The 27,406-nt window shown below is 44.6% G+C and overlaps 3 protein-coding genes across 9 annotated transcripts in view; 1 reads left to right on the top strand and 2 right to left on the bottom strand.

Annotated features, from left to right (window-relative positions):
* Positions 1 to 56: 56 nt before the first annotated feature.
* LSM14A (LSM14A mRNA processing body assembly factor) lies at positions 57 to 18,509 on the bottom strand. Of its 4 annotated transcripts, none has more exons than XM_051805819.1 (10): positions 18,177 to 18,509; positions 10,743 to 10,906; positions 9,417 to 9,549; positions 8,352 to 8,474; positions 6,420 to 6,596; positions 6,042 to 6,104; positions 5,278 to 5,457; positions 3,969 to 4,140; positions 2,909 to 3,143; positions 57 to 1,859 (listed from the first exon to the last, which is right to left on the bottom strand). In XM_051805819.1, exons 1-10 carry the CDS (start codon positions 18,295 to 18,297, stop codon positions 1,836 to 1,838), a joined length of 1,392 nt encoding a protein of 463 aa, XP_051661779.1. In that variant the 5' UTR covers positions 18,298 to 18,509; the 3' UTR covers positions 57 to 1,835. The 4 variants fall into 4 exon arrangements, with proteins under 4 accessions (XP_051661779.1, XP_051661780.1, XP_051661781.1 ...); XM_051805820.1 differs by having other exon boundaries at positions 8,352 to 8,471; XM_051805821.1 differs by lacking the exon at positions 6,042 to 6,104.
* Positions 18,510 to 20,115: 1,606 nt separating this feature from the next.
* On the bottom strand, positions 20,116 to 24,533 carry LOC127479191 (translation initiation factor IF-2-like). 4 transcript variants are annotated; one of them, XM_051805826.1, is made up of 2 exons: positions 23,569 to 24,524; positions 20,116 to 20,532 (listed from the first exon to the last, which is right to left on the bottom strand). In XM_051805826.1, the coding sequence occupies exon 1, from the start codon at positions 24,494 to 24,496 to the stop codon at positions 23,681 to 23,683; it is 816 nt and encodes a 271-aa protein (XP_051661786.1). In that variant the 5' UTR covers positions 24,497 to 24,524; the 3' UTR covers positions 20,116 to 20,532; positions 23,569 to 23,680. The 4 variants fall into 4 exon arrangements, 3 of the variants coding, with proteins under 3 accessions (XP_051661786.1, XP_051661788.1, XP_051661785.1); XR_007907491.1 differs by lacking the exon at positions 20,116 to 20,532 and having other exon boundaries at positions 22,546 to 24,187; positions 24,319 to 24,469; XM_051805828.1 differs by lacking the exon at positions 20,116 to 20,532 and having other exon boundaries at positions 22,546 to 24,237; positions 24,319 to 24,533.
* A 4-nt stretch (positions 24,534 to 24,537) lies between these two features.
* Positions 24,538 to 27,406, top strand: part of LOC127479182 (transcription initiation factor TFIID subunit 4-like) — a 145,463-nt gene continuing 142,594 nt past the window's right edge. The window contains exon 1 of the mRNA XM_051805811.1: positions 24,538 to 25,541. Within this exon, the coding sequence (XP_051661771.1) occupies positions 24,563 to 25,541 (979 nt within the window). The 5' untranslated portion in view covers positions 24,538 to 24,562. The remainder of the gene's footprint in view (positions 25,542 to 27,406) is intronic.

Genomic DNA, 27,406 nt, shown 5'->3' with positions numbered 1-27,406 from the left:
GCCCGGGCCCAAACCGCCCTCCCGGCCCTCGGCACGACAAAGAACGCCCAGAGCGCTTCTATTGAACAGTTTATTCTGGTTTAAAATAAAAAAAACAGAAAGCCTGGCCGGGCGCGGCAGGGACACCCAGGGTTGGCCCCGGCCGCAGCTCCCGGCCCGGTATTTACAGCTGGAACACCTCAGACAGTAAAGAGTTATTGCAACAGGACAGCACTTGCCTCTACGGTCAAAAACCTCAACAGGTGTTCAGAATCATGACTTGTGGATCCCAAAAGGCAGTTGTTAACATGCAAAAAACATTACTAAACAATATTACCTAACTTCTACAGCTGTCAAATACTTGACCTTAATAAGGAAACCAATTACAAAATACTTCCTTGTAGTGCTATACAAAAGTTATAAAATTAAGATTCTATCAACCACTTTTAAATATTCCAATTTTTCAACAGTGCAGTTTTCCACATCTTTATCACCACTGAACATTTTTAAGTAAAAAAAAAAAAAAAAAGAAAATCAGCAAATTAGATCAAAGTGATGTAATCTTTGGATCCCTTTATTCCTGTGGCCTTCATTTTTACATAGACAGACACAAATGACCAGGTTTCTATTTCAGCATATCAAAGTTGGAACTACTCATCCAGAATTGGCCAGAAGTCCATACTCTGTCATTTGTGACCTGGCATTCTCACAACCAGAGTCTCACTGTCTCCAAGCTACGGTCTATCAAAATGCAAACAACTTCAAACACTAAGAATTCTTTAAATTGCTCATGTCTACAGGTATTACAACAAAGTTAACATTTCAAGAATTGACAAATGGAGACAGACTTTCTTCCCAGGCACTCCAGGAGAATCACCAACTCATGTGCCTGGCCCATTATTAAAAAAAGTTAATATTTCTCACTAAGTAAAATTAATTGCAAATCTTGACATATGAAAATTCCTTTTCTCCTTTTCTGAAAATATCTCCTTAACTTGGTCAAATCCTGTGATATGCCAGAAACTACAAAATCAAACTCTTGCAAGAGCAGTGAAGCGTGTATCCAGTTTCGTGTAATGGAAGAACATTTTCAAAACTTCATTATAGTCCAAATATAAAATCAAACATTTAAGCCTGAAAAGCTGCTAAAGAAAAAAAAAACCAACTACTTCAGTGTTCTTCAGCATATCAACTTCTGCAATAACACAGTATGTTTGCCGACTTAAAAATGTTTATTCTTTAAAAAATTAGTTGCTTTTTATACAGCTATACAAAGTTTGTAATGTTTCTTTGGCAATGGGATATAATGGAATTTTACAACTATATAAAAACTTTCCTTTGCCTAAGAAACAGTATTTACTGTGTGTACATATCTGACTGACAAAGCAAGTTTTCTACTGTCCAGCACCCTAGTTGATACAAGTACAACTACCTCAAAAGGGATATTACAGGATTTCCAAAAAACAACCTTCAGTGGGTCAAAACACTCACAGTATCGACGGCCTTCTGCATACAATTGTCCTTACAACTTGAAGCAATTATCAAATACAGTTTAGTAATAAGAAAAATCCTTTCAGTGATGAAAAAATACTTAAACTCCATCGAAGTACTGCTTATAATTAACTATACATAAGAAATTACTCATCCTTCTGTCTCAAATATATTTAATGCTCACTGTTTTCAAAGATGGCCATTTTTCAAAAGTAACTGCATTACACCCCTTTGAAATTAAATAGTTAAATCCCAGTGCTGGTGACAAGTATACAGCAAATTAACTTCATTCTTTGCAGAGATCAAAACTAATTCTCTGAATCAAGAAGATCTAGACGTTCACCCGGTTTCAGCTTTCCCGTAGACTACGCAGCAACTTTGTTGTCTTTCTGGAGGGAACAAAAGCGCAATGTGAAAATTCATTTTGCAAAACAAACCCCACAGATCGATCTGGGCAGCAGCCCCGGGAGCAGACGTGCTGTGGGGGCCACTGCCCACCCCCTGCAGCAGAAAGGAGACCTCCCTGGGTGCTCAGCTGGCACCCGCTCCAACGCCCTCAGGGCTGGCACACACCAAGGAGCAGCTCCTCCTGACTGCATGGCACAAACCCGCAGCCTTTACACCCCCTCCCACTCAGCTGGGAGGCTGCAAAACTCTTATTCAGAAATTCAAACCACTGATCTTCAATCCCTCATTTCCATTCATGGTCAGCTGCCAAAAGTTTCCTTAAATCACAGGACTAATTGTTGCAATCTAATGAAGGAACACCTGAGGGACACAAAAATCTGCTGTGATGAAACCCCCTTTCTTCTTTTACTTAAAAATATTGAAAACTTCTATCAGAAAACAAAGATTTTTGTCTGCAAAACTCTTAACTGTTCATGCAGTAAACTACCAGAATTTGTTCTGTCCCAGTCAGAATTGTAAAAGCCTACTTCATTTGAACCAGTTTGGTTAATTATCCTTGTTAACAATTCTAACCAGTACACCAGTCTACATAGTCTTTCTGCCAACTCATTCACAAAGAATTCAAGTTTGTTGCACACAGGAAGCAAGTTAAATTACTCCCTCTAAATCTTTACATTTTACAACACTGCTTAGAAAAATGCTTGCAATTCACATTTCTAACACTTGTTTTCAATCTGCAGAACTTATTTTTCTCTTTTTCTCCCTCCCCTCCCCCTAATACCAGCTATCAGGTAACTATATTGGGCATGTGAAGAAAGGCAGCTTTTATTTTTGGTTGCTGTTGATAATAAGATGATGCTATATAACCAGAATTTCATCATTAATGGACTTTCAAGAAAGTAGCTCAGAGTCCCTGCAAAACACTGTTCAAGAAATTCTAGTTCAACATCAAATCTAAAAGCAGGAGGTTTTTAACCACTACTTTCCAAGCACGGTGGATTGGGTCACAGTAATATTAAACGCATTTTACCCTATATTCAAAGTCAGCAAACTCCCTGCCTCCACGACCTCCTCTGAATCCGCCGCGGAAGCCTCGGGGGGCAGGGAAGGAGCCTCTTCCTCCTCCTCCTCCTCGTCCCCTCCCACCTCGGAAGCCGATGACGCCCCTGCCCCGGTAGCCGCCGCGGCCGCGGTTGGGGCGCAGGGGGATGCCGAAGGTCTCCGCGTTCAACCTCCTCTCCTCGGCCCAGGTGGGTCGCCGTTCCCTGCCACACAAAAGGGACAGGACTGCTGCCAAACACCCCGGGAGAACACTGCCTGGCTTAGAGAGAGCTGCCAGAGAGCCCCGGAACCGATAAACGACACATTAACCACCGTAAATCTCCCCCTTCTGCAAGAATCCAGGTGTCTGCCACAGCTCACTGAACTTGTCAAAGGGACGCTACAGTGCCATTAACTGGGGATCAACAATGCTGAGAGCTTCCCACACAGGAGAGCACACTCTGTATCCTCCTCATGCACTGTCGTTTAAGGCAAGAAAACAGTTAATAGTTACAGATGTTATAGTATCTGGCTGTCAGTACAACAATCCCCCTCTCCCTCCCATAATTCAAAATAGGTCAGCAATCCACAACCTCGTGTCTAATAAAGAGGCAACAGCCAAAGATAAGCTTTAATTTTCCTCTGAAGCTATCTGCCCGTTCAAACAACACTATGGCAGAGACAGTTACATAATCTGCTTAGGAACCATTACCAAAGCAGGGCCATAATTGATTTAACTGAAGTGTTAATTTAGTAGCAAAGCAAAACAAACACCACCACCTCCCTTTAGTAAACCTGGAAAGGAGACTCTAGAGCCTGTGCATTAAGTTCTAAAAGCGTGGCTCTAAAGCAACTTTAAAATATCTTCCTATTAACATATTGCACTTGCCCACAAAGAAATGCTGTGCTTTGTGTTCCTGTTTCCTTTTTGCTCCCTGCCTGGGGAAATCAGCTTTTGATTCAGAGCTGATTGTAAGGAGTGGCACTGACAGTGCCTTCTGACAAACATGCATTAAGCAGACTAACAAGCTTCCCCTTGCAGGCCATACCTATTGTCATCACAGGAAATGTTATCAAAGAAGGATTTGGTTTTGTCATAGTAGCAGTTGGGTCCAAGTGGATCTTCCTCATCAGCATTCCCTTCGCTGTTTTGGGTATCAACACCTGAGTCACCTTTGTCTTCTCCATTTACAGGCTTCTCTGGTTTCTCAAGTTTATCTTCTAGAAAAGAAAAAGTAAACAGAAGCCTAAAAAAACCAGCGCTGTTAACTTATTCCCAGACAGAAGCTATACTGAATGCTCAAAATTACAAAAACCTCTCTATAATTTAATGCAGAAATCAAATACTTTAACGCATAAATTAGGATGCTTTTGCTGCTGCTGTCTGGGGGTTTGATGTCCTCTGTATTTTCTGGGGGTTTAGTTAACAAAAACACCTGTGGCAGAAGGGATTTGACAGCCCTATTTTCTACCCTCTTCACTACCTCCTTCCCAGACTTAAGAGCCTCACTCAGTCAATCCTCATAAAAGCCATTCCATGGTTTTGTTCATCCCCAGTATCAACAGCAAACCATCAACTCATTTAGAAATAATCCAGAAAAAGAGGCAAGCACCAGAGAACAGATCCTATGGGACTCTGCTGGTGTTCCTACTCCACACTGAAATCTTTCCATTTATTCCTAGCTTTTATTTCCCAGCTTTTAGCCAACCATTCACTGCATAGGGAACTCCCTGTATTAACCTGTAACAGTTTTGTCCAAAAATAGGAGCAGCAGAGTAACAAACAGGTGGCTGGTCACAAGAGAATGAGGTAATCAAAACAGAAGCCTGCTAAAAAACAAGTGCTGGCAGAATGGTTTCTAACTACTCCTGTGTTCCTTTGGAAAAGGGTAAAAGCAAGAAAATGCTGGATACTTTCAAACAAAAATTCTCCTGTGTACTATAGGAAAGTTCTGATCCCAAACTCATGTTTTTCCCATTGCTTTTGGTCTATAATTGATATTTTAATTTTGGTCTAATAATTGAAAACATAAAACATGGGGTTTCTTTTATTTCATCCTTTCCAGAACTTTAAAGTAACAAATATTATTGGAGCTTCTGCTCAAGTAATCTGCATTTTAAACGAACAGACTTGTTAGAACTTGACATACGATATTTGCTAGTTAAAATTACTTCAAACTCAAACACTGACCCAAATATTTAATTAACAGATAATCCCAGTTTACTTATTAATAAGCTTTTTATTACTGCAAACAAGACTTAATAGGATATGCCTTTTAAAAGTTGTTCTCCAAGGCAGAACTAAAACAGCAAGACACAGTTTTTCCATGCTCAAATATAAAGCAAAAATTGGTTTACCTTTTAATTTAAGTTTATTATGAAATTCTCTATCAATTTCCTCCTTGTTGAATTGTGCATTTGCACTTTCAAAGTCGAAGTCCTTCTCAAACTTCATTGGACCATCCCTCCTGATACCAAATCTTCCTCGGCCCCCCCTGTGGCCCCCACGGCCTCTCCGTGCTGAAGGTGCACCTGGAACTGAGAAGAGGGAGATCCTCTTTGGTTTTGTCTTGGGCATTGGTTTCTCTTTGAGGGTGGTGGAGAGTGGTTGGTTTTTTTTGTTTTGCTCTCTAATTCCTGGGGTAAAACAGTTTGGGACTTCATGCATCCACTTCCTGCACTTCTGTTGTTAAAAGTCCCATCAGAGCAGCTTGTAATTTGTAAATTCACTTACAATAGTGATGGCAGTGACACAGAAAACATTATAGTACTAAATGACTTTCTAGAAGTCATTAAAAGCTTTTTTTTTAAAGAAGAGTTAAAATGTTAGTGGCTTTTCAGTCAAGTATTTTTGTAGAAAGGTAACAGGCTTTCTTTCATGCTATTGTGTTTATAAATCCATGAATACTGCTTGGTTTACATTTTTATTCAAATTGCTTAATTTAGAGCAACCAGAAGAGATTTTCTCTTTCATGATGACTTTATGTGCTTGTATTATTTGGACACAATGCAAAGCTGTTACCCACTAGAAATAAAATGTGAAAGAATTTATGTATTTTAGCATTTTAAAAAAATAATGAAGTCTGAGAACAACGATAGCTATTTCTCAAAACAAGATTTACCAATTTGTCGTTTGTTTTCATTTCTGAGTTCATTTTCTGATCTTGAAACCTTGTGTGCTTCAGCTAAAGTTGGAAATAAAAAAATGATTTGTTTATCCAATTAGGTATTTTTGACCACGTTTTTGTATATATAGTTCAGATTAAAAAAAAATAAATCCAAACCTATAAATGTAAACCACAAGTTTACAATCATAAAAGAAAAAAAAATTAATTTAGAATATATGCTTGACTTTAAAAAGGAATATATATCTAATCCAGGTCTCTGCTGGCCAGTCTACCAGTAAGAGACATCAGGAAAATTCCTACGTGTTGCCCTTAAAGAGAGCACTTCCTCAGTGTATGGAAGGAAATAAGCTGTACAAAATCAGCCCAAGCTACCTCGTCGGTGCTCTTGGTTCTCCAAGGATTTCTGGCCAGCAGACACCAAAGGTCTGGTTGGGACAGGACTCCTCCTCCCCACTGGTGCTGGGGTGGGCAGGTGGGCTGAAGCTGTTTGTACTGCTTGTTCCATGGTGGGGCTCCTTCTCAAGTGATCCATCTGAGGGCTTGAACGACCTGGGCAAAAATAAAACAAAACCCAAAGAGTTATTTCTCATGCACAAATGTGAGTTACTGGTCTCAACCAATCTAGACCTTACCACATGTGTCCAAAGAAATAAATCTTTCTGCACCCTCAGATCCACTCAGAATGAAGGATATTTAGCAATACCCCCTCCTCTAGTCTAAAAGAAAAAAATGGGTGGGACAATTAATTCCTACCAACCCACCCAGGATATGCATTTAGCTGTGGAATGAAATTTTCCACATTGATTGGAGGTAAAGATACACCTTCTGCCTCCCTGGGAAGGCAAGTGGGAAATGGCTGCTCCCAAAGGCTCCAACACTGAAATCCATGTCCTGTAGGGCACTGCTGTGTTATCCCTGCCAAGTCAGGGAGCAGCCAGGGCTGGCTGGTGCCAGGACTCTGCAGGTGAGGGAGCCCTGGGAGCTGCTCACACATGGCCATTTGCAGCACTGGCTGGGGCAGAAGCATGTTCAGAATGGAGCCATTTGATCCAGCCAGGCAAGTTTACAACATCAAACAGGCAAATCTACTGAGAAATTAGAATAGCACTCAAGTCCCAGGAAGGAAAAGTTGTATCCCATAACAAAAGCTCAACAAAAGACAAAACAAGACCAAATCAAAACTATAAAAAATCCCCAACAAAACAAATCAAACCCCCAAACCCAACCAATAAAAGCAACCATACCACACTTGTAATCTACAAAGAGGAAAAATATTTTTAAAAGCAAACACACACAGAAAAATCCTGTTGGTGCCCCACAAGAAATTTTGTGGCAGAATGTATGTTCATCTGGAGCATATGCCACACATTAAGGCCAAGAATCACACAGCTTTTAACTTCAACTACAGAAAACCAAGCTAGTTTTTCAACAGAGAAATGCTTGTCATACTTTCCTCCCCTTCAATTAATCCAGCAAAGTAGAACCTATTTTTGGCAACCCACTCAACTAGTCCTAGAAACTCCTAATGGGTATACAAATCCCAGCTGGAACTCAGGAAAAAAACCTGTTTGCTATTAAGTGTTTTGACTTTTAACATGACTGCATCATTTAAACCCTGCATTAGGATTATATCTTAGCTCATACTTTTACAGCAATGAAGAGTGGAAGAGCAGGTGTTTTGATTTTGAAGAGCAATGTCAACACATTTGCATGAAAGGCAAGGGTGAAGGTATTCAATGTTTAGTTAGGTTGGTTTTATTCTTAGCTACTCAAAAATCATCAGAAATTTCCTTTTTGCCTCTATTTTCTTTTTCCAAAATTACACAAATTACCCACACAGTTTCTGTTACTATTAAGCTGACCTGAGTCATGTCAGGATCTCTACAGGCAGTCAGGTCTGCTGTTACAAAAACCAGTTAGGAATAAAGATTTCAAAATTGTAAGATGAAGCACTTCACATTTCAACCAGCACGAAGTATCCCGAGTTTTGTCATGTTATCAACAAAACTAGATATTGAATTTCCACGTGCACCTATTTGCTAACATGATTCCACTGAAATAAGTCCTACTCCTCAGTACAGATGCTTTAAGGATAACAACAAATGTCCTGCTACCTATGCAGCACTCCAAGATGTAGAAAAACACATTTAAAAAGCAAATACAAAGCCTCTCAGTGCTTTCTGGGTTTAATACCAAGTGGTTTTGTGACAGAATTCAGCTGTTTCGTTGGCGTTTCTGGCAACCACCTGAGTCATGGGGGCACCACTGGTCAAAAAAGAGCAAAGTTACTAAAATAGATTTTACCTTGAGACATCTGTGTTTTTAGGGATCTTGCATCTGTTGTAAATGCAGAACCAACTGCAGTGCTTTGGGACATGCTGGCACTGGCTGAAGAGTCTGTTCCAAAAGATGTTAAAGAACCTCCTGCTTTGGAAGAAATAATACAGTTGTAAAACCTGATTTAGGCTTTATTTCATTATTTTTAAATTAGTACTGATTAGTGAAGCCATATTAGACAGTTAATACACATAAGTCTGCCCTTCCCATACACTTCTGTTTTATCTAACATATGTATGTGCAGTAAGTTGGTAAGACTGTAATATCTCGATTGTTTTAATCTAATATAAAAAATAAAAGAGCCCTTCTAACTTCAGTATCACAAGTATTAACAAAACAGTCATGACAGCATCTTACTGATGTTATTGCTATATTTCCACTTAACACCCTCTCAACAAAAATATGATTGCCACATCTCATTAACTGATATGAAGTTATAGCCAATTCTACAGCCTTCCCTTCACATGGCTAATATTTTCAGTACCAGGAGTAACACTCTGCTGTAACAGTTACAAGACAGTGAGTTCCTGTGTGAAAAACTAAAATGGCAAATACAAAACTTTCAGGAAGGAAAGTTTGTTGGTAAGTCTCAGAGAGCAGCTAGGCTATAAAGGAGCCACCAGCCCATGCAGCTCACAAACACTTCAAGCAGGTATTTCACGCCCAACTAACACCTCTAACAGCTGGAGGGTTGTGCTGAATCATCCAAACCCTCGGTTAAGGTGTCACAGCACAGCCAGGGATGGGGCTTTTGTGAAGGTCCCTTGTGAAATATAATGAATATATACAAAATAGAACGAATTCCTGAATAGAGGAACCTTTCCCCACTTGTCCCTCTGAGATAGGTGTTTAATTCTCCATCATAATTGCTTTGATTTGAGCTGCATAGCCTATGAAAAACTCTGTACTTCTGAGCTAAACTGCAGGACTGACATGGATTGAAGCGTTTCAATCTGCCTGGGGATAACTCCAAGCCCTGAGTGCTGTGTGCCCAGCCGGGCAGGCAAACCCCGAGAAGGCAGGAGCACGTACCGACTCCCACAGCCCCGAACTGCTGGCCCACCAGCGGGCTGGGGCTGAACTGGCTGTAGGCCGGCATCCTGCCGAAGGGGCCGTACGAGCCCACCGACTGGAACGAAGAGCTGCTCGAGGATCCTAGAGAGGACTGAACACAAAACACAGCACACTAGCAAAAAGTTGTGCTTACACGAGAACTGGGAAATAGTTCTGCGAGGCAAGAAATGGAGAAACTCTAAAAAGCATTTTCACAAGTATGTACACAGTTTAGAAAGCACTTTCACCCTTCCACCATCACAGACCTGTGAAAACAATGCCATGAAATTTTGCAGTCTTTTCCACAGAACTTCAGACTGGACTCTGTTGTCAAATACACATATAAGCTTTGTTAGCAAACTTGGAAAGTGTTTATCTTTTTCCTTGAAGTTTCAAAACCCACCGGAACAATAAAAGACCCAAACACATTTGAGGACAGTGGGGTTATCACTGTTATTGGGGTTGGCAGCAATGCAACTTCACAGCTCTCAACTACCACTGACAAAAGGGGTTGCACCAAATTCAGCAAAAGCTCTTAGAGGAAGTACAAAAGCCCTTCCTCATAAGGAAAGACCAAGAATTCTATCCTACAGAATAGTTAAAACATTAGAATTATGAACACTTACATGGAATTATCAAGTTCCATTTGAAGCAAGAGTTTTCCTCTTGCTCTCAGGGATGATATTAAGATACCCCATAAGCACAATCAGTAAGCCAATAGATTTCTAAGATGAAAAATAACTATTTCTGTCAGTCCATTTACTATGAAACAACAAGCTGATTAATCCTGAAGGCTTCAAGCTGTAAGCTGCTTTCCCTTCAGGTACCAAGTATTCCCTTTTCAAATAACTGCCCCTTTGTATGAAGCCTCCATAAAAACATATAGCTAGATGAAACATTTAAGTCAGTCAGCAATCAAGAATCAAGAAAAGCAAACAAACAAAAATCATTAGTGATCTGGAGAGGTTTCAGCATCTATTCCATTTGACCTTTACCAAGTCTGATCTTTCCAAGAACTCCTGCATAAGTGTCCTCCTAAGCCAAGTCCCTTTCAAAAAAGGCATCAAGATCCACAAAAAAAATCAATTGTTTCTGAGAAAACAGCAGCTTTGGTATCCAGTGCACTGTGCTAGAGTTAGATTTCAACCTCCAATTTCACTGTTAAAGACATGATACCAACGAGGAAAATCTTTCCAGAGTTCTCTACACTGGGTTGTGAACTTCAGAGCGATAAACATTTTTAAACACTCAGCTAGAGAGCACTTAAAGCTACCCGGCTATATCTAAAAAGATGATGTGACTTACCTGAACAATAGCAGGGTCCTGTGGCAAGGAGCACTGAGGCTTTGGTGGCTCACAGACAGTCAGGTCTTTAATGTCACTGCCACGGAATATGATGTACTCGAAGACCTCATCGCGAGGGGGGATCGGTCTGTCCGTCGGTCTGTCCTCTGTGCCAAAGGAGCGAACTGCAACATGGGACAGAGGGAGCAACAACAGCCCACAGTCAGCAGAAGTTTCAAACATACAGAGACCAACAGCTTTAAATAACCAGAATAAAATTTTGTTGAGAAAAAACTCCTTATTAAATAGGCAGCATATTCTTTGTCATGATCAACTCCTCAGTAATTTGATCTTAAAACTTTCAGTTAAAAACCAAGTAGAAAGACTGAGACATCACTTATGCTATCACTTACATGTTCATTATTTCAACTGTTTTGTGAGGGTAAGGGGAAGCAGCAAGGCAGTTTTTTTGGCTGGTAAGGCAGTCCTATGAGTCAAGGAATACATGAGTTTACACACTTCATATTCTGTACTTGCAAATCAGGAAAACATGTTAATACTACCAGAAACTAGAACATTAAAAGTTATCCAAAGTGAAGTATTTCTCAGTAGACTGAAGGGCTAAATCAACATTTAATAAAACAACAGGAATTCTGTGGTATGCATATATAATTTTCACTAAGCAAAATGCATTCTCTTGCTGGTGTAAGGCTCATATGATCTCTGTCAAATGAAGCAAACTCACTGGGGCATAACTACCTTCCCAAGGAGGCCTGCACAGGGTGCAGCATGCCAAGACACTGAATTATTTGTATGTACTTAGCTGAATTCCAACAGTTTTCCAATTGCACAGCACTGACGTTTATCAAGCTCCTCCTTTTGCACTACATATAATAACCAGGTACATGGTGTAATTGATACCATCACTTCACTGTCACTGCCTTCCCAAAGACTTTTCCTCACCTTAAAACCCTCAGTGAGTAGCAAGAGAAACAAAAAAGAAATCAGCTGAAGAGATATGTCTTCAAGAGCCAGAGTTTTGTAAGCAAAAACTGAACAATGGATTGAAGCCACAGACGAAAAAACCCCGACCCCCAAAATCATGACAATCACATTTACAATCCCATCGAATTACAGCAGCTTTAATAACCCCTCATGACTGTTCTTGCTCCAGCCTTTCAGATAGTGTTTGCTCTGTAAGGTACTACAGATAATGCTGACAAAAATCTGTATTTTGCTTTAATTTACCAGAATTAGATTTCCCTCATTTTCAGATGAATCAACATTTTGGAGACATCATTAGGCACTTATTTGCAGCCATAAAACCATTAGTCAAGAGCTGTATGAAGTGACACTGAGTCATTTCTCAGCAACCATCTTCCATCACTGTTGCTTCTTGTAATGCTGCACAAACAGAGCTTAACAGTCAAGTACTAAAAACCTTTTGGAGAAGTATAACTCACTACAATGAAAAATAATAACATTAAGTTACAATTATTTTGTTCATTCTTGTATCATCTACTGAGCTGACTTTAATCAACTTTTCTATTTCTGTGCATCTGAAAGTCTCCTCTGAATGGTCCTGTAAAATGTGAGTGCTGTAAAAAGGCACATTCTGTTAAGTGAATGTCAATACTTGTTACAAGACAAATGTCTCTTCTTCCTCTACAGAAAAAGATATCTGAAACTTAATTTGCAGAAATTAACTCAAGGTAATGCTTAATAACATTATCAACTGGTCATGTGCATTACTACAGTTCATTCCATTGCTTTTATTCATCAGGCTTTTCTATTTCACTGTCCTGACCATGGATCCACCCTCACTCTCTGGCCATCCTATACTCTATTTATTAGATAACTAATAAATTAACTTGGACTTTCATTCCATCATTTGACCTGCTGTCTTGGTAAGTAAAACTGAAGTTGATTTTGTATTGCTTCTCTCTGGTTTGTCTACCAAGGTGCACAAAAATGGCCAGAGTGTGAGCAGTAAGTTACCAAAGTGTTTTACTTTCTAGCTAAAGTGAAGGAACCACCCTGGAGCAACACCACAAAAAGGGGCAGTAAGTTAGAGGACTGCATCTTACCTTTACATGGAAATAAAAATCTGATGAACTATGGAAGAAATATGCTTTGAAAGTGTTTCCCTTAAGTCAGAGCTACGCTGCACAGGGTAAGTATTTTAACATTAATACCAATGTCACCTAGAGGAACAGTTTTAACACCTGGCAATCACCTTTCTCCATTCTAAACCAACCAAAAAAAGTGAACAACCTTTCACCTAAATGACAGCTCCAAAGAGGTAAAGGGATTTTACTGTATGTCAAAAAGAATTTGTCTTTTTCCCTCCAACATAAAATTATCATAACATCAAAAGGAAGTATTTTCAATGCCAAAATTTAGAATTCATCTTTATGAGATTCAGCTGTCTATACAGGTAGCTCAAGACACTGAGAAGGTCAACAGTGGTTTAGCCATAAAACACATCAAGACTTGCTATTAAGAGTTTGGCTTTTTTCCTCTACCTTTCCCCTCCCCAAGTCAAACTGGGTTTAGGATAACTTTCTGCAAAATACAAACCCAATTTCATCCAGTGAAGATTTGCTCTGCTGGAGAGGGGTGAGCAAACTCCTCTGATTTGCAATTCAGCCTCGCCTTCCCACCCCAAGCAACAAAAATAACCACCCCAGGTCTGATTTCCTTCTAAAGCAGGAACCAGAACTTCATGGGCAGTGATCTAAAAAGGGGTTACTCAATGCTTTTGCAGTGTCTACCCAATCTGGCCCTTCAGAAAGTATTATAACACAAGGAGTTGAAAGCTACTTTTAGTACTTTCCAAAGGCATAGCTGCCTTTACAGTTCCTCCTTTTCCAGCTTGGATTAGGATTGAGCATAATCTGAGCTCACTGAAGTAAAAAGTCTAATATTGAGGTGGCCAGCACAACAGCATTTTAGAAAGAAACATCTTTCACCATGGTTTTGCATAATTAGAAATACTAAGTATCAAAAGCACAAGATTTTGGAAGAGCAGCAGGCTTGGAGCTCTCTCTAGCCCTGTCTCTGGGGGTATTCCCTCAGACTCCCTCCTTCCTCCAGAACAAGACTCAGTGGTTCATCTATAGCAAAATACTGAAGTGTGAGAGAAAATGAAAACAAGCATGTGAAAGGCAACACAATCTTACAACTCACCCCAGAACTCTGGCAGAACCAGTAACATCACCTTGACAATTTCAGGTTTGGTCTTTGGTTTTTTAAAGGCCTAAACTGGCTTAGGGACTTACAAACAAATAGGCAGCCAGAGCACGTTAAAAGCAATCTTATTTTTTTATCAGTGTAAATACAATTAAGTAGCTAGTTAGAAAGAAACTCACCCTGTTAGGCCCAACAGGATTCATGTATGTACTTGCACCCGAGTAGTTCCACCAATTTTGTATTAAACTGCTGTGAGCAAGTTTTTGTACAGATTTTGACTATGTCACTACTATATTTAAATGTCTCTTATCACATTACACTATTGTAGAATTCAATGGCAACATTACAACTTGCCCTATCCCTTAGCAGATATGATTACTTGCTGATTCACACAGGGGATTTAAGCAGAATGTTCTTCAAAAGCCAAGCCATTCACCCTACTAGCAAGAGGACCCTGTTCTCATATAATGTGAATGATTTCAGTCTCTGTGCACAGCACTGACACACTCTGCTCCCCTCCCTCCCTGGGCAGCAAACACACACACAGACAGCTCCCCCCACTCCTAAGGAACCCAGGGGAAGCAGGACCATTAAAATGAGACCACCACAAGTGAGCAAGTCATTCCTGTTGCCATCTCTCCTCAAAACACCCCAACCCCTCCCCTGGGAACACGCTCTGATCCCTGCACACCACAGCACAGGAGTGCAAACGTGAACAATCAGTTCAGCCCATGTTCCCTCACTCCTGGGGGGCTGGGTTTGCAGGACATGGATGTGAGGGCAGTAGCCAGCAGTGGGCTTTGACCAGAGGAATTTTTCTGCTGGGACACACAATGCACAGGTTTGGTTTGGCACACATGCACTAAAACTCCAGACATTCAGGGAGCATCTCACTTAACTGACTAAAAAATCAACTTATAAAAACATGATAAAAATTTAACCCTTCCCTTTCCCGCTCCCACCCCTGAATGATAAAAAGCAGCTCAGGTCTTCACAAGAATTTAAACTTCCTTCTGTCTATATTTCCTAGTCTTTCACCTGCAACTAATATAATGCAAAAGTCTAAAAGGAAAGATTTCCTTCTGATGTGTCATTACACCATGGAAAACGCTACCACAGATGGTTGAAAATGCCAGAAATACCAGAAGTTTAACCACTTGTTAATTTACCAAAAGCTATTTCATTAGTGTCTATCAACTATAATTGTTCCAAATGCAACTCTCAATGGTGCAACAGCTGAAAAGTGACAACTGATCCATTATACCAGAGAGACAACATATAATTTTCTGTTTCTTATACTCTCATGCCTAAGGATTCCCTATTGTTGAAAGGAACAAAGCTTTTCCCAATCCAACACGGATATTCTTACACAGCTTACCTGCATTAAAAATCACTCTCTCTAAATTAATGCTTTGAAATAGAAAAATATTACAGTATGAAAGATCACACCTCATTTTTAATGCCACATTTAAGACCAAGCACCACAATCATTCTTTGCTGCCCCAGGTAGGGCAGCACTTTCCAGCAAGAAAACCATCCATGGCTTGCAAACTCTCTTCTTAAACTGGTTGGACTTAATGATATTTTAAAAATTAATAATGCTTTTTAAAAAGAAACAAGTATTAATTAGAACCATGAACTGGAAAGACATTTCAAGTTAATTTAACTCGAGGCTTGACAATAGGAGTTGAGTGGTTTTGGTTCCAGACACTGTCTCTGAAAAGCTGGCAATCCAAAGCAAACATATGCGCCAATATTATTTAAGAACCTCAAATACTTGCATAGCTTGCTCAATGCCTGGAATCCAGTGTGCCTGGGCGTTTTCCCTGCTGTTTAAATAACCACACACTCCAGCATTTTGGGAAAGGATGCCTCGATTTCCCTGCTCAGACTCCAGCGTAGGACAGAAATGTTATGCTCAATATTTAACAGCTGCCCTCTTCCTCTGACTCTTGAGACACAGGCCACAAGTTTTGCTGAGTGAAAAGATCCCAGCCTCGTAAACAAAATGCTGATGAGGGAACAAGAGCAGACTGCCCTCAGTGAGGGAGAACTACAGTCCCTGCTGGCAACCCAAAGATCTTATTTCTGTCTGAAACCTCAGACAATTTAAGATAAATGAGGGCATTCCACAAGCACAACTTCATGAGATTAATCTCTGACTTTAGTTTAGCTCGCACAAATCCTACTGCTGGGCAAATCTGCACTTATTCAGGAACAGATTCTACCTCTACTTTTGCATTTTATGTCACAGTTTCAGTGAATTCATTTAGAATATGAATAATGATAAGCTGTCCTGCACTCCATCCAGGTAATGGTGACATGCCACACAGTCTACACAGCTGAGCAAGTGAAAGCATCATCTTTTGGGGCTTTTTTTGCCTCCCTCTGGCAGAAAGTTTGACATTTGTGGTAAAGATCCACATTAAACAGTTCTAGTTTGACTTCTGGACTGAGCACAGGAAGAAGAGGTAACTATTCCCAGCTGCACAGGAAGTTCTGCTGCTTTCACATACAGACCTGGCCATGGTTAAGCACACTCGCCACCCCACATATACCCTGTCACATCCACTCAATGACCTGAGCCTTCAGAAACTCCAGTATTCCAGAGCTGAGCATTCTGCTCATGAGCACAGCAAACTGTTCTGCAGTCTAACGTGGTTGTTATCAGCTCCAGATTAATCTCAAGATTTTTAGTTCCATGGGGCCTAGAAATACTGGTTTATTCTCTTCTGAATCATGACGCTATATTACAAAACACACATTCTTCAGCTAACTCAGCCAAGTTTTATTAAAGCAAATGTAATGGTTTGGATTTACATTTGAGATGAGAGCTATGGGAAGAGAGCAGATTAGACTTGTAACTGTAGTTTGATCTGTCATAAATATGTACGCTTTGGCAGATATGCCACAACATGACTTAACCACTCTTGAGAAGTCATGCAAAATTGGCTTGGTCAGCACTAAATCAGTCTCATTTTGGACAAGACTATCACAAGGTCCTCGAGGATGGGATTCTTTTTCCAAGTTCTTTTGCGCAAACCTTAACAATCACAGCATGCAACTGGAATCCCAGAACGTTTATTTTTAATCACAGTGTTCATCTTTTTCTCATATAAACCAATACCAGTTGTCCTCTTAAAGTAGCTAATGCAACTCCAGCAAGGTAATTTAACCTAAAGGCAACTTCAGAAACAAGTAAAAGTCACGTAATAAAAGCTAAGTGCCTCGTAAACGAAATGCGAGCCTGGGACCAAACCTACTGTAAGGTGTTTCAAAGCCCACGTATCAGAATTTACAAAACAAAGTAATATATTTCTTAAACAATAAGGGGGGCAGGAGGCCTTAAAGTACCACAGCACACAACCGAGAATTCCCAGAACAGCCAGTGAAAGCGAACACACCACACGGTATCCGCCAGCCGTGTCAAACAGACGCCGTTAAGCCTTTCGTATCAGCCCTGTCCAAAATATTTCATTTATGCTACAGTTGGATGAATTCTCCGCTTTTATATATGCATTTAGATGATTTAGCAAAACTTTGCAGAAGCAAGAAGTATAAAGTAAAACACTACAGAGTTTTGCAGAATCCATTACAAAGAGGTTCTGACTAACAGTTCTGACTCGATGTTTTATGTTGAGAGTGCATTATCACGCTCGAGAAACACCGAAATCCTTCGGATGCCCAGTTTCAAAGGTTCTCTTTTTCTTTTCTTCCTAAGTCTCTTCTCAGTAAACACGTCTTTCTAACTTTCTTATACATACATACATATGTGTATACATATATCTTCTGGCCGGTACGTTCTCATACCATTTCGAACTATGCAGCGCCATATAGATACCTCCCAACCGAGAGCTCACGCTCAGCCTTCTCTGCCGGCAGCCCAGCGCTCGGGATTCCCCTCGGACCCGGCTGTCCCAGGATGCAGCTCAGCCCAGCCGCGCGCGGCCCTGGAACCCTGCAGGTCTGGAATTCTTACGATGCAGAGAAAACCTCTTCGCAGCCTCCCCCTCCTTCTCCCTTTTACGCACTAACTCTGGAGCGCTTCCACTGCCGAGGGCTTCGTCCCTGCGCTCTGTTCGGGACCCTCAGCCCGGCGCTGGCCCGGTCCCGCTCCCGGCTGCTCCGCGGGGCCGAGGGAGCGGGGCCGCCGTTCTTCCCCCAGCCCCTCGCTCCCCTCCACCGCAGCCGCCCCGGCGGGACGAGGAGGGCTCCGAGCAGCCCCTCAGCCCCGGCCGCCCCCGCTCCCGCCCGCGGCCTTACCCTTGGCCAGCGCCACCGTGGAGTTCTCGGTGTCGATGGTGTACAGGATCCCCTCATAGCGAATCTCGGCCTTGGAGATGAGGCTGATCTTGCTCCCGATGTAGGGCGTCCCCCCGCTCATGGCGCTGCTCCTCGGTCAGGGACACCCCTCCTCCCCCCCCGCCGAGCGCTCCTCCAGCCGGGCACCGCCGCCCAGCGACCTCGGCGCAGAGGCGCGGCAGGCGCTCTTCCCCCGCGGCCCCGAGCGCCGCTCCCCGATAAACGCAGCGCCCAGCGCGGCCCCGGCGGAGCCTCAGCACGGCCCGCGCCCCGCGGCTCCCAACATGGCCGCCGCCTTCGCCTCGCTCGCCCCCCCGCCCGGCCCGCCGGGGGCATGCCGGGACCGCGCACTTCTCGCGAGAGCGCCGGGCGGGGCCGCGCCGGGCGGGGCGGCCATTGGGGCCGAGCGGGAGAGGCACGGACGGAGCGGCGGGGACGGGCTGGGCGGCACCGGGCGGACCGGACCGGACCGGACCGGACCGGCGGAGCGGGGGGCGGCGGGGCGGCGGGGCCGGGATGAGGGGCACCGACCGGCTCTGCCCGGCCCGGCTCTGCCCCCGGCCCCCTCCCGTGAGCACCGGCAGGTTTGGTGTCCGAGGGGCCCGAGCCGCCTGGAATGGCAAATCCCGGTGATTTTAGAAGCGGTTTGTACAAGTTCAGGACGCAGCCGTGTGGAGAATTGCAGGAGTGTAGGTGGGGATAACACGGATTTGTGTTCCACAGGGATCCCATTTTACTCTGCTGATGGTGTTAAGAGAGTCAGATCTTGCCAGCCAACAGTAACACAACTGTGGATGAAATCTCGACCAAAGAGTGGAATTCATCCTGAAAAAATACTCTCTTAGTACAGGTAAACACACACACAAACACACAAAATCATGATTTTGAGATTGCACTCAATTTGTACATCTTAAATAAAAATCACAAATAAGGCTTCTGCTGGAAGCTTTTCCCGTTAAAACATGGTACAGGCCCCCCTTTTGTATTTACAGCCTGGAAAACAACACAACAGAGACCAATCTCTGGAAGGGGGACTTAGTAGCTTTTGTTGCAGCTACTGGACATTAATATGTTGCAAAGATTCAGCAAGTATTTTGTTCAGAATAGGGCTTTGAAATGCAATAACAAGCCAGATTTTTCCAGAAAGGGCCTGTGTGTTTCTAAATGGGAGCCAGAATAGAGTCCTGGGAACTTTGTGCCCAAGTTGAACTGACTGTAAAGCCATGGAGGATTTGAGTGCCCAGGGAGATTTTCTGTAATCACTTCCAGCATGTCCTGGACTACTTCAAAGACTTTGTAGCAAAGTTCTGCAGTTAATGACTGATAAACCATATCAAGTCCATGGGAGACCACTGCAGACAATTTGCATTTGTAACTTAGCTCAAGTAAAGCTACTCTTTAGAAAAGTAACAAAGACACCGATATTCTGTTACAAGGAAAGAGGCTGGTGTGGCTGCTTCTGAAGCAGGGCAAAATGACATCTGCTGGAGGAGGTGGAGAGCCTGGAAAGAGTCTGGAGGATCAGCTCTGATTTTCCTGCCTCCTCACAGAGGGAGATGTATCTGCTTCAGATGTGGGTGGGGGAGGTCACAGGGCAGCCCTGGCTCCTGGAGGGAGGGGACAGCAGGAGGGGAAGGGAGGAAGGAAGGGTGGTTCTGACGTGACAGCCCAGAGAAGGGGAAGAGGAATACCTTGAAATACAACCATTTGCCCCAAAGAGTCACGTGGCTTTGCTTCTGGTGAACAACTTCCTAAGTCCTCCCTCATCTGCCTCTCAAAACTGGAGTTGAAGACTCCCATTTATAGAATTAGGGTTCCAAGCTCGTGTGGTTGGAACAGGAAACAGAAATAGACATTTCTTTGAGCTCAGGACACAGTAAATGAGCATTTCAGGAGAGAATTCAAGTGGAAAACTGTCAGAGTTTATTTTTCACAGAATCACAGAGTTGATCAGATTGGAAGGGACCACAGTGGGGCATCTGGTCCAGCAGGGTCATCCCAGAGCACACAGCACAGGATTGTGTCCAGATGGTTCCGGAATATCCCCAGTGAGGAGACTCCACACCCTCCCTGGTCTCTGTTCAGGGCTGGGTCACTGCCCAGCAAAGAAGTTCTTCCTCATGTCCAGCTGGACCTTCCTGGGCATCAGTTCCTGCCCGTTCCTCCTGTGCCATTGCTGGGCCCCCCCAAGCAGAGACTGCTCCATCCTCTGCCCCCTCCCTGCACACACTGACAGACATGGATGGGGTCCCCTTCCAGTGTCTCCTCTGGAGGCTGAACAGGCTGGATGCTCTTTTCTGAAACAACTTGCAAGTTTCTGAAAGAGAGAAGTTGGCCAGAATGAATTAAAAAAAAAATAAAATTAGGAATAGAAAACAACCCCCTTGAAAAGCTTAAGGGTTAAATTGTAGCCTTCTTGATGTCAAATATTCCTGAGCCTCTCCATCAAGTCCTGTCTAGGTGAGTAGAGAAGTATTTACAACTAACTTGAAGAGCTCCAAAATTTCTACAAGTCATATATAAAAATGAAATTCCTTTGCAACTGAGATACATGAAACTGAATTTAAACATATTCTGCCTTCCAAGCAGTTGACCTGGGTTTGGTGAAGGGTCTACAGCAGAAATCTTATGAGGAGGGGCTGAGGGAGCTGGGGGGGCTCAGGCTGGAGAAAAAGAGGCTCAGGGGGGACCTTCTCACTCTCACAACTCCCTGATAGGAGGGGGGAGCCAGGTGGGACATGGGCTCTGCTCCCAGGGAACAAGGGACAGGACAAGAGGGAATTGGCCTCAAGCTGTGCCAGGGGAGGGTCAGGTTGGAAAATAGGAAAAAATTCTTCACAGAAAGGGTGGTCAGGTGCTGGAACAGGATGCCCAGGGCAGCGGTGGAGTCCCCATCCCTGGAGGGATTTAAAGATGTGTGGATGTGGCACTTGGGAACATGGGTTTGTGGTGACCTTGGCAGTGCTGGGGGAATCTCAAAGGTCTTTTTCAACCTAAACAGTTCTAAGCTATTCCTAGGGCAGCTGCTTGTTTTCTAGTCATTTTTGTGCTCTCCAATGTTGGGAATTTATCATTTCCAAGTCATACTTAAAATCAGCAGTTAAAGAAATATTTTTATAGTGTAAAGTAAATTTCAATAATAGAGGTAAAGAGTTCTGTAAGTTCATTTTAAGAAGTAATCTCAAAATCTGATTTGAACCTGGTAGGTACCATCTTGATGCTAAAGTTAAAGTTAAGGTAGTTGAATTGCATATTGAAGGCACTGAAAGTGTGTATTTTAAAGAAACACAGAACCAGGAAAATAGTGCTCCTTTCTAAGCACTTTCACTTCTTTAGAAGACAAGAAGCTGTTTGTGACCTGTTATCACTGTGCAGCTGAACATGGCAGAGGGATCCTATTGTGTACTGAGTTATTGGTGACAAACCTGGGCTGGAAACAGGACACAGGGTTTAGCAGTGTAGAGAGATGAAGAGCAGCTCAGCAAGTTCTGTGGTGGATTTTCTTTCACAGGCAATTTTAAAACCATGGTTGGAAGTTAACTTCCCTAAAGACTATTCTTTATCTTTGATTTTTTTTTTTTTATATTCTTTACATATATAATTCCTAAAAATGAAAGAGCAATAAATATGTTCAGAAATGTTTTCTGTGATGAAACACATGTGAATATTTGAAAAGTAATTTTATAGCAGAAGAATGAATAAAAAAGTTCACAGAGATTCTGTGCTTTACTAGAAGTCTCGTTCTCTATGTAAAAGCCCAAGCCCAAAACCACTTTCAGCAGCAAGTTTATAGACATTCTTAGGTATGTCCTCACCTCTTGACTTGAAAGCAGTCCAGTGTGAGTCACTGTACATCGTGTTTTATTAAATGAAACATTCTATTATACTTTCTTACTCTGTGTGTTTATATTTATATATATATATAAATAAAATGGCTCAATTTAGAAGAGGTGAGTGGGAAGAAATACTAATAAATGTTTTATAGATTTACCACCCACAAATACCTGTTAAAATTTTAATACTTGCCATTTTCTCCTTCCAGTGGGAATGTGACTTTTATCTTCTGAAGTTACAAAGCAATAAAGTTTCCTCCAGGGTGGTTTTTATGGACACACCCAGTTTAATGCCACAGAAAAATGGACATTAAAATTTGTTTCATAGTCAGTACTAATTGCAGAATCACATGTCTAACTTTTCATTCTCTTATGAAAACTCTGGAGATGGTGGTATGCAAATGAAGTCCAGGATCAGGGCAACTGAGGGATTAATGAAATGTTCTCTGATAAAATCAATAAAATGTGTGACTCATAACATAGATTGGATAGATTGATATTTTTCCCAACCCAAGTTTATTGTTCTTTCTATTTGTGCAATAACAAATTGAGTCACAGCATCTACTATGTTTTAATTAAATTTCCAGGTAGAAACATTCGTTAAAAATCCAAATTTAATTCAGCTGTAACACTCCACAAAAGCAATACTCATTTGCTAAGCAAATTTTTGATTTATAGACCTCTTGTGTACATTTAATGCTGCCTTTCATAACCACTGCTGTGCTTTCCCATTCACTTACTGCACCATCTCCTGCTCATACATCCTGACCACACCTTTGGGCTTTCAGTATTTTACTGGCCACTTTATTGAAGAAATATGCACTGGTTTAGTTTCAAGAGACATTTAAACTTATCCTAATTAAACTGGTGCAACCCATTTTTAATGCGTTTTAAGAGCGGTTTATTTTGATTCATCACAAACCTGCTCCTAAAGGACAATCAGGAAAAACTATCCTGAATAAAAATGTGACCTTCATTGAGAGGAAAGAGAAGGTAACAGAGCAGTTGAGTGTGGTGACTATGGAGGGTTGTACAGGGTATGAACAGATGGAGTTGGGACTGGAGAGGAGCGGAGTGCACTGAGAGCCCTTCACTTGCTCCCACCAGCGCAGTGAGCAATCGAAGGGGGGTTATTCACTGAGACACCTGTCTCGGTTTTCTGGGAAATCCTGAAAAATCAGAAAATGAAGTGTGATTCACTGTTTCAGACCACAGAGCAGCAGCTCAAGCACAGCTCAGTTACAGTCCCACCTGCTATTGTAGGGCAGCAGGGACAGAGCTGCAATCCAATCTCTGTCTGCTGCCTGGAGCATAAATCTGTGAGGATTCCCCATCATAGGGGGAAACTTTTTATTTGGAGGGTCCCATCAAAGACACTGCCCTGTCATTAGTTATAAAAATGATGATTTAGGACCACCGTCTTTCTCTTAAATGGTATTTCCGAGTGCGAGAGGAAGTGTCGATGGGAAAAGGGCACACAGGAGCGCGATGGCCAAAGTGTTAGTAACAAAATGAACTACCTCACATCTCCCGCGGGGATGCTGCGGGATCAGCACACCGCAGCAGCTGCTGTGGTGATGCAGAGAGTCTTATTTTTGGTTTACAAGTCGTCGTCTTCCAACAGCGTCCCCGCTAGGCAATCGTATCCCCGCAGCCGCCGTGGTACGGGAGAGCAGTGGGTTCGGACACGCACAGCCCGCAGCGCACACGGAGCGGGGCAGCCCTGGGGCGGAGGGCCCGGGGCAGCTCCCGCGGCGCAGCTCCCGCCCAGGGGCCGGTGCGGGGCAGCCCGGGCGGGTCCGTCGGTTCCCCCGGGCGGGCCGGACCGGGGCGGAGCGGGGGTGAAGGGCACGGGGACGGCACCGGGCTGGGCCCTGCCCGCGGGGTCCCTGCGGATACCGGCGGGCAGGGGCTGCTCCACATCCCACACCCTGCGGCAGCGCCCGGCACACGATGCTGCCCGCGGCTTCTCCAGCGGCACCGCAGCCTCTGCCTCGCCCGCCGGGGTCCGGGGATGGCACACGGGCGGACACGGGCGGTGTCTGAGGCGGTCCCGGTCAGTCCCTCGGGGGGACACAGAGATAGACACTCAGGCGGTCCCGGGTGTTCCCGAGCGGTCTCCGGCTGTTCCCGCTCCAACTCTGGCTGTTCCGGTGTTTCCAGTCTATCCCTGGCTGTTCCCAGCCCGTCTCTGGCCGTTCCCGGTGTTTCCAGTCTATCCCTGGCCGTTCCCGGTGTTCCCAGCCCGTCTCCGGCTGTTCCCGCTCCACCTCTGGCTGTTCCCGGTGTTTCCAGTCTGTCCCTGGCTGTTCCCAGCCCGTCTCTGGCTGTTCCCGCTCCAACTCTGGCCGTTCCCGGTGTTTCCAGTCTGTCCCTGGCTGTTCCCAGCCCGTCTCCGGCTGTTCCCGGTCCCTCCCCGGGGCGGTGCCTCCGCCCCGCCCCTCCCATGATGCCCCGCGCGCAGCAGAGCCCCGCGCGTGCGCGGTGCGGCGCCGGCTCCCAGCTCAGCGCAAGATGGCGGCGGGCGCGTCGGACCCCCTGGAAGAGATGCTGCTCTTCTCCGAGGAGGTGGACGAGAAGGCGCTCAGCGACCTGGTGGGATCCCTGGAATCGCAGCTGGCGGGCGGCCGCGGCCCCGCCGAGCCGCCCCCGCCCAGGACCTCCGCCCCGTCCCAGCCGCCGCCGCAGCAGCAGGGGAGCCTGGCGGGGGGCAGCAGCCCCGGCCGGCAGCAGCAGCACGGCCGCCCCGCGTCCCCTCCCGCGCCCGGCCCAGGGGAGGCGGCGGGGCGCCCCGGCACCGCGGGCAGCCGAGCCCCCGCCGCGGGGCCGCTGCCGGCCCCGTCCCCGCCGGCGGCGCTGGCGGCGGCGGGGCGGGCAGCGAGTGTAAACAGTAGTAGTGTGCAGCAATCACATGGAGCGGCGCCCGCCGGCGGCAGCCCCGCCGCGCCCGCCCCGCCGCCGCCCGCCGCCCCTGCCCCGCCTGTCAACAACCATGTGGCCGCCGGCGCCGGGCGGGACGCGGGGAGCCCCGGCCCCGGCCCCAGCCCGCCGGCCGCCGACAGCGCGCCCGGGCCCGCGGCGGGCGGCGGGGCCCCGGCGGGGGGCGGCGGGGCGGGGGGAGCGGCCGAGGGCGCCGCCGCTGCCCCCGCGCCGCGCCCCGGCGAGGCGGCGCCCACCGAGGAGGGCGCGGGGGCCCGCCCGGCCGCGGGGCCGCCCGCCAGCGGGGCCGCCCCGCCGCCGCCCCCGGCCGGAGCGCTCCCCGCGCCCGCCGCCTCCGCCAGCCCCGCGCCCGCCGCGCCGGCCCCCGCCGCGCCCAAGCCCGCGGTGCCCGCCAAGCCGGGCGCTGCCGCCGTCCTGCCCGCCGCCCCGCAGCCCGTGTCCCCGCGGCCCGCGCTGGGCGCTGCCCCTCCCCGCATCGTGGCCCCGCAGCTGATCGTGCGGCCCCCCCCGCAAACCACCATCCAGCTGCCGCCCGGCTTCACCATCCCGCCCGGTAAGTGAGCGCCGCGCTCCCCGCGCTGTCTCACCTTCTTGGCCCCAGGGCTTTTCTCACCCTGAAGTTGTCACCCTCCCGCTGCTCGACGAGCTGGAAACCGGAGAAGAGCCACCACCACTGGCTGCCGCTAATTAGGGTGTCATTGGTGCGGCTCGTGCACGGTCATTGCAGCTGTTGTGGGTGAGTTACCCGAGTGTCCTGGGGTCAGCGGCGGTCACGGTGAGTTACCCCGAGGTGGTACCGGCGATAAAGCTGGGGTGTTAGCTAAGAAGAACTTTATATATGTTTGGAAGGACTTTATTTTCTGCTTTACACTTGATAGTCTTGGAAAGTTTTCCTGTTGGAAAGCATGTCTTCTGCTGCAAATCAAGTGGCGGGATACAGGCAAATCTGTGCAACGTAGAATTTTTAATGTCAGTAATTGCGGTGGTGTCACTGTCTGCTGTGTCAGGGCAGTCTTCACACCACCATATTTAATTTCCAACTCTTATGTCCTGTTTGTGCTGCTCTAAATTTCTTAACTTTCGTTACTAAAAATGTAAGTTCAGCAAGGTCGCTGACTAACCAAACCAGCATCCCTTCATCCCAGTGATTCTTGATCTAACTCTGTATTGTTTCATCTAAGGATTTCTATGGTCCCCTGTTTAGACTTTCATGTTGCAAAGACTTGGGTATCTTCGTGTCTTCTTGACTTAGCAGTTGATTTAACATTTGAACTAATTTGTTTTTCCTGTTAATGTCACTGTCTGAAATAACTTACTTCTTTCATCTTGTTTCTTAAAATATTTGATACTTATTAGCTAAGTAGAGCAACAGTGTGATGGTCTAGAAGCTTGCTTCTAGGTTGACTCGGTAGTAGTTGTGTATTTGACCATAGTTTATGAAAGCTCCTCCAGATTCTGATGCTCCAAACATACCAAGCTCGGTGGTTTCATGAAGACCCAACTGACTTGAAACACATAAGTTGCTCTTCAGACTTGACTCCCAGTTGTCAGTCTCTCGAAAATTACCATGTGCACGTGATAATGTGCACTGTAACTTTGCACACAGTTTCTGAAGTTCATTGTAGCAATACTTTGATCTGTTACTTACTTTCACACAGAAGAGGGATAAGGGAGCCTTTGAAACCAGTCTAATCCAGGGTTTAGTAAATGTAACTATATGTTATGTAAATAATACTCTGGAAAGTTATAATTCGAGTTTTCATTTCAAGATAGTTGGAAATCCATTACATTTGCAAGAACATGAAGATAGTATATTCTAAAGTGAAGTTACTCAGAAAATACAGTGGTATTTTTGAGTTTTTAAACTGGTGGATCGTTTATAATTAATCTGAAACTTCCATATTGCAAACTTCTGCATAAAGCAGGAATTTAGAATCAGTTCTTGAGAATAGATTTTTCTGGTGTATAATACTCATAAGTTGTGTATTTCATCTTTAAATGGCTGATGGGAAGGTAAAATTAGTCTCATAATGTAACCAGACTCTAATGTACATACTACTCAGCAAAAGGAATTTGTAGTCCTCCAAACTGAATTAAACATAATGTTAATACATGAACATTTATGCATCTGTGGTAGTAATTATGTCTACAACTTTAATTGAGATTGTGTGGCATGTGCTGCATTTAATTTGTCCTTTCCGTTCAATTTTTCTCTATTGAGAATTAGGTTTAGAAAATGGGAAGATAAATTAACAACACACCTGTGAATCTGTGTAGTGCAAATGTGAATTTTTTAATATGTGGTCGGAATATCCTATGAGGATTTTTTTATTCAGGTTTACAACATACTCAGAGAAGTGATAACCTCTTTGGCCATCACATTTGAGTGTCCAGATGTTTTAGGAATGGCATATACCA

This window comes from Manacus candei, unplaced genomic scaffold (assembly GCF_025592945.1).
Source record: "Manacus candei isolate 608988 ecotype Guabito, Panama unplaced genomic scaffold, ASM2559294v1 h1tg000065l, whole genome shotgun sequence".
NCBI lineage: Eukaryota > Metazoa > Chordata > Aves > Passeriformes > Pipridae > Manacus > Manacus candei.
Note: the sequence above shows the minus strand (reverse complement) of the source record. Positions and strands in the feature narration are given on the sequence as shown.